Source organism: Ananas comosus, linkage group 8, assembly GCF_001540865.1.
Source record: "Ananas comosus cultivar F153 linkage group 8, ASM154086v1, whole genome shotgun sequence".
Classification (NCBI taxonomy): domain Eukaryota; kingdom Viridiplantae; phylum Streptophyta; class Magnoliopsida; order Poales; family Bromeliaceae; genus Ananas; species Ananas comosus.
The window spans coordinates 10,090,261-10,112,200 of NC_033628.1; the positions used below are offsets into that span (position 1 = coordinate 10,090,261).

At 33.0% G+C, this 21,940-nt stretch overlaps 2 protein-coding genes across 2 annotated transcripts; both read left to right on the forward strand.

The window, feature by feature from the left end:
• LOC109714619 (glutathione S-transferase U17-like) lies at positions 453 to 3,258 on the forward strand. Its single transcript, XM_020239316.1, has 3 exons — positions 453 to 546; positions 1,247 to 1,335; positions 2,678 to 3,258. The coding sequence occupies exons 1-3, from the start codon at positions 453 to 455 to the stop codon at positions 3,041 to 3,043; spliced, it is 549 nt and encodes a 182-aa protein (XP_020094905.1). The 3' UTR covers positions 3,044 to 3,258.
• Positions 7,633 to 21,837, forward strand: LOC109714287 (K(+) efflux antiporter 5). Its single transcript, XM_020238841.1, has 20 exons — positions 7,633 to 8,042; positions 9,680 to 9,723; positions 11,996 to 12,063; positions 12,149 to 12,233; positions 12,334 to 12,395; positions 12,497 to 12,572; positions 12,731 to 12,805; positions 13,444 to 13,515; positions 13,620 to 13,703; positions 13,823 to 13,891; positions 13,988 to 14,065; positions 14,431 to 14,519; positions 14,771 to 14,867; positions 18,915 to 18,968; positions 19,217 to 19,312; positions 19,973 to 20,161; positions 20,271 to 20,348; positions 20,819 to 20,863; positions 21,022 to 21,117; positions 21,369 to 21,837. The coding sequence occupies exons 1-20, from the start codon at positions 7,793 to 7,795 to the stop codon at positions 21,408 to 21,410; spliced, it is 1,749 nt and encodes a 582-aa protein (XP_020094430.1). The 5' UTR covers positions 7,633 to 7,792; the 3' UTR covers positions 21,411 to 21,837.

The window sequence follows — 21,940 nt, forward strand, 5'->3', positions numbered from 1 at the left end:
GCGAATTCTCCTTCACTCTTTCCTCTTCTCTCTTTCCACTCCTATTTTCACCCAATGTTTCATCTTCCTAAACCCCCACTCAATTAATGTGTTTACATAATACCATCTCTATCTAATGCTTCATCTTCCTAACCCCCCTATTTCTTAATTAATATGTTTACATGGTTTCATCTCCATTTCTTCATATTTTTTTTTCATATTATTTTTTTTTCTCCCCCCTATCGCTCAATTAATATGTTTACATGGTTTAATCTCCATTTCTTCATATCTTTTTTTCCTTTTTTTCTTGACGCACAAAAAGGGCTCATGTTTTGTAACTTTTTAAAATTTTTTGTTGTGAGTGAATTGAAATTAGGGTTTCGAGAATCGCGACAGAGCGCTGCAGAAGAAAACGGTGATGGATTTGAAGTCAGTGAGAGAGAAGAAGCAGTGGATGTGGATACGGGATTGATATGGCCGTGACAAAAGAGGAGCTGGACACTAGCGGCGAAGGCGATGTAAAGATCGGAATTTGCCTCTCCGATGTCGATAGTGCAATGAAGATGTGTATGGGGTAAAAAAAAATTTATTGCTTACTACCCTCCTAATGGCCGGGTAATTGCCGGGTTTGAGGTAGCTATACGAGCTGCTAGTAGTACCTGAGCGTTTACCCGGCCCGGAACACCTACTCTTGCCCCTAGTAGAATATCTGTCCTAACCTTAACTCCTCGTCGAGTGAGAAAAAAAGGGAGTGAAGGAGACACCTAAGTATGTGGTGGGGGAAAGCGAAGTCACGTTAAAGGTGGGACAAACGCTTCCCCGAATTGGCACTTGGGTCATTGAATCAGAGGTAACACTAAGAGGGTTCACAAAAATAACATCCAAAAAAAAAAAAAAAAAAAAAAAAAAAAAAAAAAAAACATAACACAACCGAAACCCGAAATCTTAACATTACGTGCCTATGGCATATATTCCTCTCTACCCACTCACCACCCACACAAACAACTAAAGAACTTCCTTTCCTGTATCTTACCAGTTTATCCGCGCAGAGCACACTATATTATAATTTGATCACTTCAATGGGCGCGTAATGCCGTCTTACTATGATATCTTATATTTTATATTTATTTTATTTTTAAAATTTAAAAAACTAAACTATACCCTGAAGTTATTTGTGTTTATATTTTATATTTTATCTATATCCATATCTATATTGTTTTAAATATTAAAGCTATTTATTTAGTGTGTATTATTATTATTTTNGGAGTTTGGGCCGTTAATGGGCCGGTTATCCTCCCATCGGATCCGTATGATCGAGCCCAAGCTCGCTTTTGGGCCAAATATGTGGACGACAAGGTTTGTGGACTAGAATCAGGCCTTATTTGGTATTATTATTGTTATTATTGAATTTTCATAAATAAAAATTTGGGTAAACTTCAAATACCCCCGTTGTTTCACACTACCTCACTTTAGTACCTGTGGTTTAAAGTGTATCAAGTTAGCCCCTGTGGTTTCGCACTTCCTCACTTTAGTACCCTATGGTTTAAAGTGTATTAAGTTAGTACTACGTGGTTTCGCACTTTCTTACTTTAGTACCTTGTGGTTTAAAGTGCATCAATTTAGTACTCTGTGGTTTTATTTTTTCTTTTCGTCGGTTCCTCTATTAATATTTCGTTAAATTATATACAAAAAACTTCATATACCTTCTCTAGATTTATCGAATATTTACTTTAGTATCCTTTAGTTTTAACTTTATCGCTGAAATTTTTTTTCCTCCGTTAATATTTCGTTAAATTAGATACAAAAAATTTCAAATATCCTATCTAGGTTTATCGAATATTCACTTTAGTACCCTTTAGTTTTAACTTTGTTACTGATTTAAAGAAAAAAAATTAGTAAAATGGATAATAAAAAGAGAAAAATGAAAGCACATGATACTCACTTGATATAGTTTAAACCACAGGGTATTAAAGTAAGAAAGTACGAAACCACAGGGATTAATTTGATACATTTTAAACTATAGAATACTCAAATGAAAAAATATAAAACAACAGGAGAAGTATTTGAAGTTTACCAAAATTTTATGCGGTGGGATGTGCCGGCAGGAAGGTTGCAGTGCAACTCTGTCATACTCCTAAAGGATTACTCTTATACTTTATTTTGACCAATAGGCCAAATCGGTTGCCCAAAATTTAATAGACTTTATTTAGAAGCTTGTGCATTAATTACTACATGTGAGTTTAGCTGTACATGAAAAACTCATGGCATATATTAGTAACTTATATACTTCATCGTCCACAAGCTATTTGTTTAGGTAATAATAAGAGTGGTGTCATTCACTAAACACACATATCTGCACACGGCACGAGCCAAGTCGCATGCAATTTTGGCTATCTAGTTTTTTTTTCCTACATTTAAATCTTCTTCTTTTTTTCAGATCTCATCTGAATTTTTTATGTCTATAGTATTTTGTCATTGATTCTTGCATGTGATTTTCAAAATAGTTATTTAAATGTCTTCAAATCAAAATATTTAAAAAGATTTATATCTACTAAAAAAAAGTAGAGAGATTTCCAAAAGAGGTCTATATGAATCATAAGCACTTCATAATGCCTGTTTTTTTTTTATGCTAATAAGAAAGTCTCTAGGCAGATTTAACTTTTATTTATGTAAACTAATTATGATTTTCTTGTCCCAGATCCCTACTCCACTACGCGTCGTTATCGGATTACTTCCGGGGAATAAGGAAGATGCAATACAAGAAATGAAAACCACACTGCAGCAGTTGGAAAGTGCTTTTACGAAATGCAGCAAAGGAAAAGCCTTCTTTGGCGGAGATACGATAGGATATTTGGACATGGCCTTAGGATGCTTCTTGAGCTGGTTCAAAGCAGTAGAGATGATGAACACTGGTGTAAACATCCTCGACGAGGCGAAGACGCCTCTCTTGGCCGAATGGGCGAACCGCTTCTACTCCGATGATGCGGTAAAGGAGGTGATGCCCGAACCCGACGTGCTTGTCGAGCATGTCAAAAAGAATGTTGTTCAAGCCAAGGAGAATTAATGCTGGTACTTCTTATTGAAGCAATATATATATGATGTTGCAGCAAAGATTATATAATAATGGTTGGTGATTGCCATAGGAATTTAGATAAGGAATAAATTTGGGGAATAAGTAAAATGGATAGGGAAATGCTTGGCTTTTGTAACATGATGAATTAAGCTACTTGGATTAGAATTTATACTTAGTAGTTTGTGTATTAATTGTTCCCTTACTCTGTGTGTGCTTTGCTAAAACAGGTTCACAAATGGTAATAGAACATTAAGGCCTTCCTTGAAAGAACAATGATACCAACAGCTACAAATAGAAGTCCTAAACTAGACAAATATAGAAAATAAAATAAGTCATGCAAGAACCCCTAACATTTACTTCTAAATATTAAATACATTTTTTTAATTTATTCGAATAATTTGTGCATTTGATTGATACGGAGTGTGATTCAATGTTTATAATGAAATATTTTATTCAAATTTCAAATTATTTTTTAAAAATATTATCTTATAGGTAAAATATATTATTCTATTAAATTATGAATAATAAAATTTTTGTAAAAATCAAATTTCGTATTTACAATTATATTGAAAAATTTTCATACAGAATAAGTTATTTTTAGATAATTTTTTCTGACATCCAAATAGAATCTTCATTGAGTATTTTTTAAATAAATTTAAAGCCGCAAGATATTGATCCAATGCCAAATGCGTCCATGCATGCGTCACAAATCCCTTCACATCCATGAACATCAATAAATTTGTATTATATACACAAGTCACATAAACAAAAAACTAAGTAAATAAATAAATAAATAAAACCCATTAATTCTATTCCTCAAGCAGGGAATTGATTTTAGTCCTTGACCAACCTGAAAACACAATTGAAGGCAACATTCAAACCTCCTAATTATTCCGGGAGGTACCTATTATTTAGTTACAATGTCACCTTCATTAATAATAATAATAATAATAATAATAATAATAAGCATTAAAGGGGCAAAATGTAATAATCTTTAATGATTTAAAATCAGGTCCAACTGGTTGATTCAACCGGTCGATCGTGACTCAATCTACAAAGCAGCATGATTTAATCCTTTGAACTGAGCAAGTCTAAATATCATTTTGAATGGCTCGAACCTACAGTAACCATTGTATAAGTGAACCATTCCGATTTTAATCAAACCGTCCGAATTTTTTTAGTCGAGTAAGTCAAAAAATCTCTTTGAACTGTTCGAACCTGCAGTTCACCCATCGTACAAGTGGGCTAATTCGATTTTAATCAAACTGTCTGTTATCTTTTTAAAAATCAAATTGTCTGGATCGTGTCTCAGTCTACAAAGCGGCTCGATTCAATCCTTTGATCTGAATTAGTCCAAAAAATGCTTTGAACTGTTCGAACCTGCGGCTCAACCATCGTATAAGTGAACCAATCTGATTTTAATCAAACTGTCCAAATTTTCTTTTAATTAAATAATACTAAAATCCAAGTGTTTAAAGTCACTTAAGCAGATTTTACTATTAACACAAATTAGTCTTATAAAAAGTGAAATTTAAAAATTTATATCTACTTAATTTGGTCAAGGAATTAATACTTTCTCATTACGGTGGTTGACCCATTGGTTGAATTGTTGATTCTTGACCTAGTAATATTTTCGGATTGCTATTCAACTCGGTTTTTTTGATATTTTTCGATATTAGTGGTCTGATCCAATATTATTATATCAAATCCAAGTGCAAATATTCTTCCTTTTTAAAAAAAAATAAAAAATCATATAGTTTGTCCCATTTTAAGTGGACAAATATGTTACAAGAAGGTCAAATCCTAACAAATAACTTAGGCAGAAATGCTTGCAGCTCCCAATAATTATCGGACCTGTTTGGTCTAATTTTTGAAAAAATGATTATTGTAAAAGTGATTTTGATTTGGAGAATTGATTTTGGTGAAAAGCCGTAGAGCGTTTGGCTGAGTTTAGGTAAAAGTGATTTTTCATAAGCGGTTTTCTAAAGCTGTTTGGCAAAAAAATTTTGATGCATGTATATATTAATATTTTTACTAAATTTTATTTTAAAATAATTTAAATTTTGAATTTAAATTTAAAATTTAAATTTGGATTAAAAGTATAATTTTTAAATTTCAAATTTGTACAAAAAATAAATTTGAAATTTCAAAAATTTTAATTTAAAATTTGAATTTTTTAATCTAAATTTAAAATTTCAATTTTCCAATCTGAATTTAAATTTTGAATTTTAAATTTAAAATCTAATTTTAAATTTTAAATTTTAAATTTTAAATTTTAAATTTTAAATTTTAAATTTTAAAAGTTGAGATTTAAAAATTCAAATATGAATTTAAAATTTCAAATTTTAAATTTAATGTTAAATTTATACTTTGAATCTAAAATGAAAAAAAATTTGAAGTTTGAGTCCAAAATCAGAATCAGTTTGGAAGAAGCAGTTTTTTCACTTCTGATTCTGGAATCTTCAAAATCAGTTTTTGATTCTGAAAGTAGAATTAGATTTTTCATCTATCATTCTCAAACACTCTACTGAGCTTAGAAGTCTTTTGGGCTTAGAATCACTGACCGAAAGGCCAACAACCCATAGTCACTTGCTTTTATTTAATACTAATATAGGAACCCCCGATGCTGCGGATAAAAATTATAATAAATTATAATTAAATATACAAATAAAAATATAAAAATATAAAAAAATAATCAATTTTGATTGGTTAATAATATAAAATATATTGAAATTTTTTATAATGAAAATATAATTCAATGGAGAACAAAGAAAGAAAACAAAAAAAAAACTATAAAAGATAAAAATTATTGCATAGATAGGAATTAAAAAAAAAACATAATTTAATGCAAGAATAAAAGGGAAGGAAAAAATAAAAACCAAAGGTGATTAACGTTGGGGTTGGTTTATTACTGTGATAAATTATAAGGGCTCTGGTTTCTTCTTTTCTACATAAAAATTAAATTTAAAAAAAATAATTAGCAATTAAAATAAAATAAAATTAGAGAGAAAAAATATTTTTTGAGAAAGGAAAAAAATATTTTTAATTCATAAAAATATAAAATATCACTTGAAGCGAATTTGATTGTAGCACTTAAATTTATTATCACCTACTTTTCGTAATATAAATCAAATTAAAATTAAAAATTAGTATTTAAAAATTATTATTAATAATAATTTGAATTTTCAAAGAATGGGGAGAAAAGAGAACGGATGTGGATGGGGGGGGGGGGGGGGGGGGGAATGGGAGTTTTCTTGAAGGAGCGAGTTCAAGATGAAGGAACATACGGTGGATAAAAGGAGATGAAGGAAAATACGGTGAGATAGGAAGAGATCAGAGATATATGCGGAGGAAAGAAGAGAGAAAGATCCACTTATAAAAAAAAAAAAAAAATTAGAAGTGCCAAAAAAAAAAAAAGACATTTGCCACATCAGCTATTGATATTGAAAAATTATATAGAGATATAGATATATAAATAGGTTTTAATATTTTGTGTTAACAGTAACACCATCATATTCTTTTTTAACACCATCCTATTCATATTAGAACAAGAAAATAAGTTTTTTCATAAGAGGTTATTCTATATATGGGAATAACATCATAAATAAAAATATACAAAAATAAAATTTTTTGTTAAATATTATTTTAATATAAATTACTAAATTTCTCTAATTTAATATATACTATTAAATTAATTTAAAATATAAATATAGAATTTTAAATAATTATATTTATTCAACCTATGCATTTTTCACTTTAGTACCCTATGGTTTAAAGTGTATCATTTAGTATCCTATGATTTCGCACTTTCGCACTTAAGTACTCTGTGGTTTAAAATGCATCAATTTAGTACATTGTGGTTTCATTTTTTTTCTTTTTGTCGGCTTTTTTGTTAATATTTCGTTAAATTATATAAAAAAAACTTCAGATATCCTACCTAAATTTATTAAATGTTTACTTTAGTACCCTTTAATTTAAACTTCGTCACTGATTTTTTTTTCCTCCGTTAATATTTTATTAAATTATATACAAAAACTTCAAATACCTACCTAGATTTATCGAATATTCATTTTAGTACCCTTTAATTTTAACCTTGTCACTGATTTAATGAAAAAAATTAGTGAAATAAATAATAAAAAAAAAATAAAACCACATAGTCCTAACTTGATATATTTTAAACTACAGAATACTAAAGTAAGAAAGTGTGAAACCATAAAGACTAACTTGATACACTTTAAATTAAAGAATATTAAAATAAAAAAGTACGAAACAACGTGTGAGGTATTTAAAAGTTTATCCTATAATTTATACAAAAAATAAATAAAATATATTCAATCGTAAGTCGTAACGCCTCGCAATTCGCAACACCAAAATAAAGGAGGTCGGTGGACCCCACCGCGACCTCGCCCGCTTATTATAGATCGCACGCGTCCGAATCGGACCGGAGAAACGCAGTTCGCCCGAACCCAACGGTTTACCTACGATGGCGACGCAGGCGTTGGCGGCCTCCACAACCCGCAATGCGCCACCTCCCCCCCCGCCCCCGCCCCTCCCCTCTCTTCAAGAGGAGACCCTCTCGTGATTTTCCATTTCCATTTCGACTTCAACTTCCCCTCCTCTCTCTCTCTCTCTCTCTCTCTCTCTCTCTCTCGCATGCCTCACTCTTACCCCATTCACCTCTCTCTCCTCTCCTCCTCCTCTTCCTCCGATCTCCTTTCGTAGCTTCGGCCCTTCGATCCGATGGCCATGGCGATCGATTCGCCCCGCGGAGCGCTTGGTCTCGTCCTCGTCGGCGTCGTCCTCCTCCTCGCGTTGATGTCGCCGCGCGCGAGGCTCGGAGCCGTGGCGAGGCCGGATAAGGAGACGAGGGAGAAGTTCTACGGCGATCTCGTCACGGGATCCACCCGCAATAGCACAGGGGAGGGGAGCATCGCAGAGATGTTCGATCGAGTCCTCGAGAAGGAGTTCTCCGAGAACGATTCGCCCGAAGGTAAAGGAGTTAGCTCTTTATCGCATCTGTTTGATCAAGATCCTTGCTCCTGTGTTATTGCGGATGTAGTGTGTGTTTTGTTGGCTCGTAGAATGCCAAGAAACTCTTATTCCAAGAATTTGGTATTCGATGTTGCGGCATTTCATTTGTAAAATGAATATTAGGTTTCAAGAGCAATTGCAACTAGATTCCCTGGTGCTAATGTGCCCCTTTTATTGTTTTAGTTTTACTCTATTGTGAAGTTGTCTCCTCTTTCTGTAGTTTTCACTAGGGCTTTGACTGATCGCAAGAAGATGTAGTCTTGAGAGTGCTTAGTGGTGAAGAGTGAATCCAAGAAGTTTTCTGTTGATATCTCGAGAGGTGGTGCGACACATTAATGCAGGTTTCTTGGATGGGAAATTCTTGACTAGTTTAAGGTTTAATGTGCATTCTCTTCTGGACTGACAAAACAAGATGAGAGTGATCACTCTGATTTTTTCTTTTTCTTTTTTTTGGGGGGGCGAATGTGTTGCATTTCATTTACAGCAAAACTGAACAACTTATTTTTGACATACTATATCCGATGTAATAGATCTCCCAGGCTGGGACTCAAACAACATATCTGAAGCATTGAACACATATTTTGTCGCCTGAATTGTTGCATCTCGTTGTAGAACTTGTCTTGCTGATTAAGATAAGCTGGGAGATAGAGAGAACCTTGGTTTGGAGTAAGTAAAGCAAGAAAGGAAAGTGTATGCACAAAGCTTTACATGATGTTATATTATTCTTACTATGGATGCTTATATTATCAAGTTTTATTTCATCGTATGATTTGCTTGGTTTCTGCACTTTGTGGATGCTGTGGTGTAGATTACCTAATACGTTGATTAATATAGCTCGCAGAATGAGAACGGGATTGTAAAACGCCACTTGCTCTAAAACATGAAATGATGGTGGTAGTCTTCATTGGCATGTTTTATAGTTATAGTAAATATTTATGTGAAATACAAAATGTAAATAAATAAAATAGTATATATATATATATATATATATATAATATGTGTATTGCTCTCGATATGATTCCAGTATAGAGTTAAAATGTTAGGATGGGATCACTGTTTTGCCGTTCCAATTCGTTAACGATCCCAAAATTGGATCTCACATTCCTATTGAAAATTTGAATGAAATTTTACGAATTAGGTACCCATGGTTGTGGCAGCTCAAAGGTCTGTTTATTTTTTAATAGCAATCAATGGGCCTTTACAAGCACATATGTTTCTAGATTTTTCATAAATTGACAATAAAATATTTGTTATTGTCCATTGGAGTACATGAGAGTTACATGAGAGAATATCGTTTATACATGCGTTCAATTTTGGCGTCCAAGAGAGATCTTGGAAAAATAAGGTGCTTAGTACTCTCAGTTTTACTTGCATTTTAGATATTCATGCCCATAATATGCTATTCTTACATATCCATGGTTATCTTCTTCTTCGTGTTATTTAGCATATTACAAGTGCTAATTAGTCCTGATGCCAGTATGCATTTTTCACTTCATTTCTCATACCTAATATATTTTCTTTGTAATAAACTTACCACTTATTGTGATGCTTCTAAAGACTTGTGTGATTCTGCTGAGATAACATTTCCTTTGCCAGGTCCTGAAAAAAGTAGCTTCAACAACAGCGTAGCAGATCATCAAGTAGGTGTGACTTTCCTCTTACGTTCTCATTTGAATGTCGATGCTTTTTGAACTTTGGAGGAGTATCTATTTTTTTTATTGCTCCTCCTTTCCACACTTCATTTTGGGTGGAGGTAAAGTAGAAAAATACTAAGCTGGCAGAAACTGTCAATCAATAAATGAGTGATTTGAAAAGCTCTTTTCAACTAGTTATTTATATTAGTAGATCCCACCATTCTATAATACTGTATTGCCGTAGGCACTAGATGTATGAATAGTTGAGCCACCAAATTTTGAGATGCTTGGAGGTTTCGAAGTCAATAAGAGAAAAGTAAATTAAACATTTAGCCAGTACCTTAATGAACTTAATACAGAAGATCAAGGAGTCTGTCTAAGCATGCCTCAGCGATTCCGCTAAGTTCTAATTTTCTGAATTAATCCCAGAGGTACTTATAATTCCGAATACTATGTGACTTCAATTCATACATAGCATTTGTTTCTTTTGTCAAGAGCTTTACTAATTGATATATACCCGCATTACTTTAAATTCAATTTCTTGATCTCTTTAATTTTCCCATATATATGCACAGCATGAGTATGTGGAATTATTGTTTACTTTTCTTGCCACTAAGAGGGCATCATATATTGCTGAAGTACCAAGCTGTTGGAAGATGTCGCGCCTTCTCGTCTTTGTTACTAAGATGTTATTTTAAGGACAGTTTTCTGATATATATAGATTGCTGGCTTTAGCGGGAGCTCTTTCGTGACTTAAAGACTCACAAAGTATTGGTTGATTCTCTATCAGGATAATGGTGAAAAAGGGCTTATACTTCATCATATTATTGTATGTTATTCTTTTTATCAAGGATTGTCATGCCAGCGCCACTGCTTGTGTTGCTGTGCTAGCGGCACTGCACGGCGGCACGGAGCATGCCAACAACGACACGCCCTTTTGCTCTCACCACTAGCACATTGGCACACATTGGCATGGATTTTTTAATCAAATGTTCATAAAAGTACTTAACCTTTTAGTATGTTTTAATATCTCTAATTATGGCTTGAGGATTATATCGTACAATTTTGTGAAAATAGAGCCATAAAAATCTTAATAACTAATAAAAAATTAATTTTCATATATTATGTACATGTGTGATAATAAAACTAAATCATAATTCAGTAAAAAAAATGTAGAGAATGACTCTACCATAAGGAAAATCATTACATCTAAAATGATAAAAAAAATTAAGAGAGGTCTTTTTTTGTTCTTTTATCACTAAAAGATAATTTCATATGCAATTGAACTCACTAATTGCAATAAATGTTAGCAAATTGACAAGATTTACATATGGAAAAACTTTTGTAAAACTTTTCATCTAAAAAAAAAAAAACTCAAAAAGACCTTTAGGAACTCAAAAAAATTATTTTGTCGACACTGTATCGACACACCCCGATGCCACATATCGGCATGGCGTCGATGCAGTATGGCATGGTCGTGATGCCCCTCCTCCCACGGGGTCACCTATTCTAAAACTACTCTAGCCTTTGCACGCTTAATCCTTTTAGCCTCTTAATTCTAGCCACCGTACAAAATGTTATAACTGGGTTAGAAGGTTTAGCCCTATTATATCTTATATATAGGACTATTCCAAATCTTAGGGGTGTCACATTCCTTCCTCTTTTATGCCATGATGTTCTTGTTAGGCTCAAGTACACTTACAAGCACCAGACGATGTGAATTTTGTTTTGCTAGCCTTAGCCGACCTTGTGGGGAGCCGCGCTCCACCCACAATGATTGTTAGTTGAGAGCCACACTCTGTCTGCTATATGACTTTAGCTTAGTCGAGACTCATCTCACATTTTTGGCTAGTGATTGACTTTGATACCAACTGTTATGCCCTGCTTCCCAGGGGGGTCACCGATCCTAAAACTACTCTAGCCTTAACGCACTTAATTTTCTTAACCTCTTAGCCCTAACCACCACCTAAAATGCTATAGTCAAGTTAAGAGGTTTAGCCCTTTTATATCTTATATGTAGGACTATTCCAAATCCTAGGGGTGTCACAGTGGTGTGTAGCGGTATGGACAATCTTTGCTTTTTATTAAAAGTTTTAATGGCTAATTATTGTTATGATGACAACCGTGTACTCTTTAGTTGCTATTATGCCAATACCATATATATTTATTCTAATATCAGATGCATCGAATCAATTTTCTTGGCTTTATTAGTTAGACTATTTTGAAGTCTCTTTATGTCAAGTAAAGTTTACTCCGTAGACTTACTTTAACTGTACAGGCTGTTTTAGAGACTGTAGCTATTATTACGCATGACAAGTCAAAGAAAAATGGTTCGGAGGAGAAAAGGTATTAAAATATTTTCAAGGTGGCATTAATTAGCAGCAGTTTAACTATGAGTTTGTATTGACTTCTATATTGCCGTTTATTATAGCGCCAGCAAATCTTTCCAAATTGGTGATGTCTTTTCATTGGAAAATGAGGGCTCTGATGATACGACAACCTTGATAGATAGAAAGGTACAAACAACATGTTTTATTGATGTGCAGAAATTTTGGTGTTTCTTGTCTTGTAATTATTGATTGACCCTTCTAAACCACTTGCTTGTAATCTGCACAGGACAATGTCTTTGTGATGTCAAATCGTAAAACTAAGTACCCAATGCTTCAAGTGGATTTAAGGTTTATTTTTGAAGTTAGATTTAGAAATATCTTGTATATAATCTGTTGTTAATTGGTGAATACTTGTGAGCAGCTTATTTGATGACAATGATTGCTTGCAGGTTGATTTCTGATCTGGTGGTTGTAATTGTTTCAGCTACTATTGGTGGTATCACCTTTTCCTGTTTGGGCCAGCCGGTGAGTAGTTACAATATGCTCTTTCCTGTTAAAGCAGTCATTCTACAGTTAAAAATGCGGTTGCACCTCTTCACTTATGCTAAAAGGTGCTCCACAGTGACATTTGTTCTTCTGCTTTTGCTCATGGATATTATTTTTTGTGCTGCTTATATTTACAGGTCATTGTTGGTTATCTTCTTGCGGGGTCTCTCGTTGGACCTGGAGGGTTGAACTTCATCAATGAAATGGTGCAGGTAATTTGATAGCATCCAAATATTCAGAATTTGGTCATTTCTAATATTTTACCTCTTCTGCTGGTTTAGCTGCATATTCCTCGACTTCTGATAAATTCATATTTGACTGGTTTGCACAGAATCTGCTGTAGTTAATCAGTACTACTAAATGGTTCATCCTCTAGTTTTAAAGTTACTAATGCACCAACTCCTAGATAATTCATCCTTTCGTGGTGGAATCTGATTTGTTATAGATGGGAAAAGTAGTCAACCCTTTTTAACCATGTCACCATGTGACATGGAAATGGATATTAAATGTGAGTGTCCTATTCAAACCAGATGTTAAATGGATAGGAATAAAAAGGTCTGTCATTTGCAAGTGGCACTAGGTGCATGCTACACTGCATTCATATGCTAGCTTCTAAGTGTATTCAAGGTGTACTCTTAAGTACTGCAAGTTTGTGATATACCTCGGATATGCAGAAAATGTTATGCTTTATGAAATTTCTAAATTGATGTTCTTTTAGGGTAGTCTTAGTGATGGTATGTTTCTTATCTCAAGTGTTTCTGTATGATTGATGTTCTTTTAGGCTAGTCTTAGCAATGGTATATTTCTTATCTCAAGTGTTTTCTGTATGATATGTTTCCTTCACATTCAGGTAGAGACTGTTGCACAGTTCGGCGTGGTCTTTCTTCTTTTTGCTTTGGGCCTCGAATTTTCATTGACAAAGGTATCTATCTGTATGAGACTAAAATGTATACTCTATCCTTGCATGATTCAATTCTGTGCTGACACTCTTTAATCTCATACAACCACTTGTCTAAACAATGCCAGTTAAAAGTTGTTGGACCTGTTGCTGTTTTTGGAGGTCTACTTCAGATTCTTATTTTCATGTCCTTGTGTGGTCTAACTGCGATGGTACGTTAATGCTTATTTTATCTTTACTGAGATCTGTTTTGTCATGTGTCCCCGATCTTTTTTTTGAATGGAATGTATGAGCTTTTCTGTCTTAAGTTTGAGGTTTTGATTTCACACAGTTATGCGGCGCAAAACCTTCTGAAGGTGTATTTGTCGGCTCTTTCCTATCAATGTCATCTACTGCAGTGGTGATGATTTCAAGTCTAATAAATAGATTCAAGCTTTTTTACGTTTTCTTCTCTTTATTCTAGACTAATTATTTTGCGTTTCATTTCCATTACCAGGTCTCTAAATTTTTAGTGGAAAAGAGTAGTACAAATGCTCTTCATGGTCAAGTTACAATCGGTACTCTTATTCTGCAGGTTTGGTTTATGAATTGTTCTACTTTTGAATCATTATAAGATAGGTCATATGTTACCATTTCCTAGACTTCTTTTCTCCCTGGCTAGACCATTATACCATGTTAAACCACTATTTTTTTTTAATTATATATCCAAGGACCACCATACTATGTGGCTGTGATGCACTGTTTTGTTCAACTATACTGCCATTGTTCAATAATCCAATCGATAAGCAAAATGTCAATAATGTGGCTTCTAAAAAATGTAGATTCAGTATAGATGTCACTTGATTCATGCAGGTTGATTACAGCATACCATCACGTAGATGAGTAAGGTATGTTTTCTAAGCTGGAAATATTGATTTCTTCTTCGCTTTTTCTCTACAGGATTGTGCTGTGGGTCTACTCTTTGCTTTGCTTCCAGTTTTGGGTGGTAGCAGTGGTGTTTTCCGAGGAATAATGTCTATGGGAAAGTTGTAAGAGGCTATAACAACTTGTAATACACAAAGTTTAACCCAAAGTTCTCCAAAAACAAAGTCTGATCTGAAAATTCATATTTAAGTTAGATTTAGACAATAATATCAGTGTTAACGTGCTTGTCGAACAAAATTGACACTTGCGAATTTGTTATTCTTTAACAATTAATAATAGTGAGTGATGTATTGGATGTTCTTTTACAATTAATAATATGGTGAGTAATGCTCATTTGAAACGTTTCCATACACAGGTTGATGGTCTTGTCCCTGTTTATAACTGCTGCAACTATACTCTCTTGGTCTTTTGTTCCTCGTTTCTTGAAGCTTATGATTCAGTTGTCATCACAAGTGAGTTATCTCCTCTGCTTGATTGCATCTTTTTGACAAGAAAATCATCAAGAATTAGAATGCTTCTTCCTTAAATCTTATTATGTTTTCTCCTAGTTATCAGTGGTTCTCACTTGTCTACTATATGCAATGAGAGTTCGGTGACTTCTGGCAAAATGAGAAGTTAAGAATAATTTTGTTTGATATGCTGAAAATTCTTACACATTGTTAATTAAGCTCAAATTCAACCTGAAAACGCTAGTATGCAGCAACCTGTACATGGCTGTCCTTTCAGTAAAAGCTTGTCTATATATTTGGGGTAAATTACATCATTAGTCCCTAAACTCTTGCACGACTTTCACTTTGGTCCTTAAACGTCCAGTTGTTGCATTAGACAGTTTGAACTCGAACTTAAAAATGTTCCAGTGTCAGTCCTGCCTTCAGCTTTTGTCACCAAAGGCAGAAATCTTACATGGCATGCTAACTCACTGATCGTAAACCTGTTTATTATACACAGGTGTTTAACATATCCTTGATTGGCATACTTAATTCCTTCAAAAGTTTTATAATCTTGATAATCATGAACATTCATTATTGTTGGCAGAAAAAAGTCATTTAGGGGCTTAGAATCAGTGACTTGCATGACCCGTTAGATTTCTAATCTTCAGGCAACCGAAGCAGACGGCAGAACTGAGCTTGGAATATTTCAAAAGTTCCAGCCCTCTAATGTAATAAATCAAAGTAAAACTCGAGCAATAGTTTAGGGACGACCGGTGAAATTTACCCTATGTCTTTTTATTGTTAAATATTTTCTGTTAATGTCGATATCCGTCACATAAATCTCATTTCTTATGTCCCATAGTAAAAGCATAGTCTTTTATTGAGTTCTCACAGTATATATATATATATATATATATAGGAGTAGGGCTGCTGTGCTCTCAGGAGCACGGAGGTCTCCGTGCTCCTGAGCCGTTTTCGATGATGGAATTTTCGAATTGATGATCGGCTCCATTAGACTTGATCTAGGGTATTTAAAGTTTCTAGAAAATAATTTTTGCGATTTTTTGATATCATTTACCTAGTGATCGAAAGGATTCAAAATCAATAATTTTTAATGGTTGATATCTGCCGTTTTTAAGTTTAACGGTGTAGAAGTATTCAAATCAGATGAAATTTTGATACAAAATTCTTTATACTATCTATAACAAGATCAATATTTCCGATCGAAAATTTTAGTGCTATATCACCACTTTTTATAGGATTTTTATTTTCAGCCGTTAAAAATTATTGATTTTGAATCCTTTCGATTGCTAGGTAAATGATATCAAAAAATCGCAAAAATTATTTTCTAGAAACTTCAAATACGCTAGATCAAGTTTAACGGAGCCGATCGTCGATCCGGAAATTCCATCATCGAAAACGGCTCCTGAGAGTACAGCAGCCCTACTCTATATATAGAGCTAGGTTGATATACTATCGGTAGCACGAAGGCCTTCATGCTACCAAGTTGTTATCAATGATGCGGCTTCCAAATCGACGATCGGCTCCATTAGACTTGATCTACACTATTGAAAGTATTTGGAAACTAAATTTCATAATTTTTCGACATCATGTTCCTATCAAACGAGTAGTCTAAAAATGAACGGCTGAAAATAAAAATCTCATAAAAAATGATGATAAAAGACTTGAATTTAAGATCAGAGGTACTGATCTTACTCTAAATAGTGAAAAGAATTTTCTATAAAAATTTCATCAAATTTGGATTGTTTTACACCGTTAAATTCACAAACGCATCATATCTACCATTAAAATTGTCAATTTTGAGATATTTTGATCGCTAGCCAAATGATGTCGAAATATTATAAAATTTAGTTTCCAAATACTTTTAATAGTGTAGATCAAGTCTAATGGAGCCGATTGTCGATTTGGAAGCCGCATCATTGAAAACAACTTGGTAGCACGGAAGCCTCCGTACTACCGATAGTATACCAGCCTAGCTCTTTCTATATATCTATACTATATATAAAAGCGTATAAGAATTCCAACAATGACATACGGAATCCAAAAAGGAATAAAATAATTTTTTACTACGAATGGTAATAATTAATCTATATTTATATCTATATCTATACTATGTATAAAAGCGTATAAGAATTCTGACAATGATAGACGGAATACAAAAAGGAATAAAATAATATTCCCTACGAATGGTTATAATTAATTTGTTAAAAATATCTCAAATAAAAATTAACGGTTATGATCAATCTATTAAATATAAAATAATATTCCCTACGAATGGTTATAATTAATTTGTTAAAAAATATGTCAAATAAAAACGAACGGTTATGATCAATCTATTAAATTTCTACTACATATAAAAGTCTATCTATATCTATACTATATATAAAAGCGTATAGGAATTCCGACAATGACAGACGGAATCCAAAAAAGAATAAAATAATATTCCCTACGAATGGTTATGATTAATTTGTTAAAAATATTTCAAATCAATAAAAAATCAATCTATTAAATCTCTACTATATAAAAATCTATTCTCTACAAATGCTTATGATCAATTTGTTTAAAAAAAAATCTCAAATAAGAACAGTTATGATCAATTTATTAAAAAATAGCATTCCTATCCATCTATAAATTCAATCCCACGAACGATTATAATCAATTTGTTAAAAAATACCTCAAATAAAAACAAACTGTTATGATCAATTTGTAAAAAAAAAGCATTCCTATTTATCTATTTTACATTAAAATTTGAGTTTAAATTATGAATTAAATTTAATTTTTGATATCAAATTTAAATTAACAATTAATTTTTTTATTACAGTGGATCAATCTTAAATTTTAAAATTTGAAAATAAATATAAATTAAATTTTGATGCTTTTAGTTTAAAACACATATTTAAATTTAATTCATCAAAAATCAAAAAATATATAAAAATGTTCGATGTATATAAAAAAAAGAACACATAGGATATTGTAAATATTTTCTAATAAAATATAATATATTAATTTATAAATATAGGTTTTTATTATAAAATTTTTTATTATAAATGTACACATTTATATTAGTTTGAATATATTATATAATAATAATTGTTACGTGCTTTGCACATACATTCAACTAGTGTATATATATATATATATATATATATATATATAGAGTTGAGCTAGAATACTCTCAAAAGCACCAAGGGGGTGGTGCTTTTGAGTTTTTAACCATTGGATGGAGAGATGTAGGGTTGAGATGATGGTGGTAGGTGGAATAGTGTTTTGATCCAAGGGGTATTAGTAATTAAGGAGTAGATCCAAGGGCTAGAAACTTAGAAGCACAAGGAATTGGTGCTTCTAAATTATTCCTAGGCTTTCATTCTATATATATATATATATATATATATATATATATATATACTCATTTGTTATTTACTAGAGTAAAAGCAAAAGCTTTTATTGAGTTCTCCTCACAATCTATCAGCACATGTATCACATGTGTAGTGTCCTAGACTCTGGTTTTTCTCATAATCAACTGTACAATGAAATGCTTGAAAACTAAATAATATGGCGTGTGGAATTTGCTTCATGGTTGGCTGGCCTAAAGTGCTTTATAGTGTCAACTGTTGAATGCATAGCATCGTAGCTACTACAATTGAGAATGGTCACATGATGAAAAAGAGAGATCAATGAAGCATCTAATAAAGTGGCGGATAACTCACACAGGTTATTATCTCTATGGATCACCTAGAATGGCTATATTGAACCTTGATAATCTGCCAATGACAATGGAATAACCATATCACGGTGCATGTCACATAGAAGTTCAAATTTGATCAAGATCCATACTTGGGTATTTTTTATAGTTTCCTTTTGAAAAATTACTCTGCTACCAGACATAAAAGTTCTTTCTTTAGATCTTGTACCGATTCAAGCTCTTCCACTTACAGTATTTTATTGGTAAATGTATGTAATGACGAGTTCCAGTTATTGCCCTTTCAGTCCTCTCTTTTATCATAGATTTCTATACATTTTCACTTGACCCATTTGCTGAATTTGCAGACGAATGAACTATACCAGTTGGCATCCGTGGCTTTTTGTTTATTACTGGCATGGGTGAGTGCATGCTAAGTTATTTCCTTCCTTTTTTTTCTTTAAGAAAAACAATTTACAGTCAATTTTTGTACACTTGAACATTAAGTTTATGGTTTCTGTTTATCATTACACAAGAACTTCACCAGAGTGTAAAGCTGCAATTTGAAGTCACCTTTTCTTTTAGCTACCGTTGATTATGTGTTGCTGTCCCACAAACCACGACTTAACAGTTTTGCTGATCTTTTACTTTCCTTTTTTATGTATGTCAGTGCAGTGATAAGCTAGGATTGAGTCTTGAGCTTGGTTCATTTGTTGCTGGTGTTATGATATCCACCACGGACTTTGCTCAGCATACCCTGGAGCAGGTTAGACTAATTTGTGTGTATATCGAAATAAACATTATACGAATAGCATAGGAACTTCTGTGATCAGCTCTATTACCTTTTATATTATATTAAACACATTATTTTTAATTATGGGCAACATAGAATGGTTGTATTTTTTTAATTAATTAAATATAAATTTGGTGCTGATCTTAGACATGTTAAGACGTTTGAAGTCTACATGTACTTTATGGGTCACTTATCAATGTTTTTTGTTATTCTTCTATCAGGATACATGTTTTAGGTATGAAGTTTTGGCCTCATTTGGTATTTTTGCCATTTTTATTTTTTTTCAACACTAATTCTATACAATTTGGTTTGTTGGAGGAAATACTTCTTATTTGCTGTTATAATTGGTTAGCTTACAATGCATCTGCCAAAATGATAGATGACAACTTGTTTAAAAAAATATTGGAAGCAAAAAAAGTTTTTTTTTCGAGTTTTTGTTTTATGTTGCCAAATAAACACTTTGGATGAAAGGATTGCTTGCAATCTATAGTCCGCTCATGCACCTTTTGATATACAAGTTTGGATTTAAAAAAAAAAAAGCAAACACGATACCAAACAAGGCCTTTTTTTTCGTTCTCTTTTGTTTTTTTTACTTTATCAATTCTAACACTATTTTGTTTTTCCCCTCTTAAGGTGGAAGCAATACGCAATTTATTTGCTGCACTTTTCCTTGCTAGTATCGGCATGCTCATACACGTTCAGTTCCTGTGGAACCATGTTGATATATTACTTGCAGCTGTTATTCTGGTCATTATAATCAAGACAATTGTTGTAACGATAGTAGTAAAAGCATTTCGGTACAGCATCAGAACAGCTTTTGTGGTAAGCATCACAAACAACATTTATTTTCATTGTGCCGCCAAGAGCTTTATTCTAATAATCGGAATATTTTACTCTGCTGTTTAATGCTTTTTCTACTTTTGGCATATAGGTGGGTCTATCATTGGCTCAAATTGGGGAGTTTGCGTTCGTTTTATTGAGCCGTGCTTCACATCTTAAGCTTGTTGAGGTGAATATTCTCATCCCATGCTGGATCTACTTTAATGCTCTATATATATTTAGTTAGAAGTTGGCTCATGACTTTGAGGGATTGCTTAGACTAAGGAAGATGTTAGAAGGCTAGGGTTCCGGTTGTGCAAACAAGGCTTGTAACTTGTTTGCCTTTTCACAGTGTTGATATGGGTATTTTCATATGCAAATATTGATTCTTGACTTTTGGTTGTTTTCTATATTTTCTACAAGGCAAGAGAAAATTTACCAAAGTTACTCTCTTCTATCATCTAAAAACAATTCGTCAGTTGCAAGTTGTACAATGAGTTTTTCCCCCCATGATCTCCTTGATTCAATTTGCTGCCCACTGTTTCGCATGTTATCTATTCTGTTCACCTTTTAGATCCTTTAGTCAAGTATATCCCACCTATTATACCATGGGAATAACTTTAGTTGGGACTAAAGGCTTAAGTCATGTTGTTTTTGCAGGGAAAAATGTACCTCTTGCTTTTGGGAACAACTGCTCTTAGCTTGGTAAACTTCTTCTGATTTAATTGCTTCGTAATCTAGCTATTTTTGTCTTATTTATATGCCTCATATATATATATATATATATATATATATAGAGAGAGAGAGAGAGAGAGAGAGAGAGAGAGAGAGAGAGAGTATCTAATTGCCTTTTCTCTCTACAGGTAACAACACCTCTCATTTTCAAACTAATACCTGCAGTAATGCATCTTGGTATTCTTATGCATTGGTTTCCTTCCGAGAGCAGCATGCAGAATGAGGTGTGTTCATTCACTTTTTTTTTATTACATTCAATCAGATCTCTCAAGTAATTCCGGCCCAAGCATCTGTTAATAGTAATAACTTGCCATAAGAACATCGGGATGTTATTTTTTTGATGATTGTCCTCTTTAGTTTAATGAAAAACTGGGAATTTGCTTAGACTAGTAATGTGAGCGAGCTTGTGTACCAGTGCTGCTGAATTGTAAGGCGATTCTGAGCTTAATACTCTTTGGCTGTTAACTGCTTGCAGGATAGAGCAACCATGCTTGATGTCTACAACAGGTCACTTTGACATCGCCCACTTATTACCTAATATAAAAAAAATTTGCAGTTCACCACAGTTCTCCCAACTGTTCATGCTGCAGAACATTTCACAACAGATTTTACAGTTCTTCACTGCCTACAAACTCAAAGTGACGAATAAAGAAGATCTCTGCCGTCTCTCACTCGTGAGCAGTTGTTTTGTAAACTGAAACTAGTTACATTTCTATGACATGTAAATATGACCGATATTGGATTTCAGAAAATTCTTTAACACGACAAAATTTGTAGCCAGGACGTTGTTTTTGATCTTGAATAGTTATTTTTGATCTTGAATAGTTAGAAGGGAAGCTTATTCTAGAGGAAAACCTTCTACCATTGTATAATGTTCAAAAAGGAAGTCACATGTAAGACTCGGGAAAATTGATGAAGCAACCATTTCTTTCAGCTCTTTTGCATATGTTGACAGTCACCATTAAGTTTCTGTTTAAGATGCTGTTAAGATGTAGAGTCCGGAGGGATGTTAAGATGTAGAGTCCGGAGGGGACTCAAATCACCTTT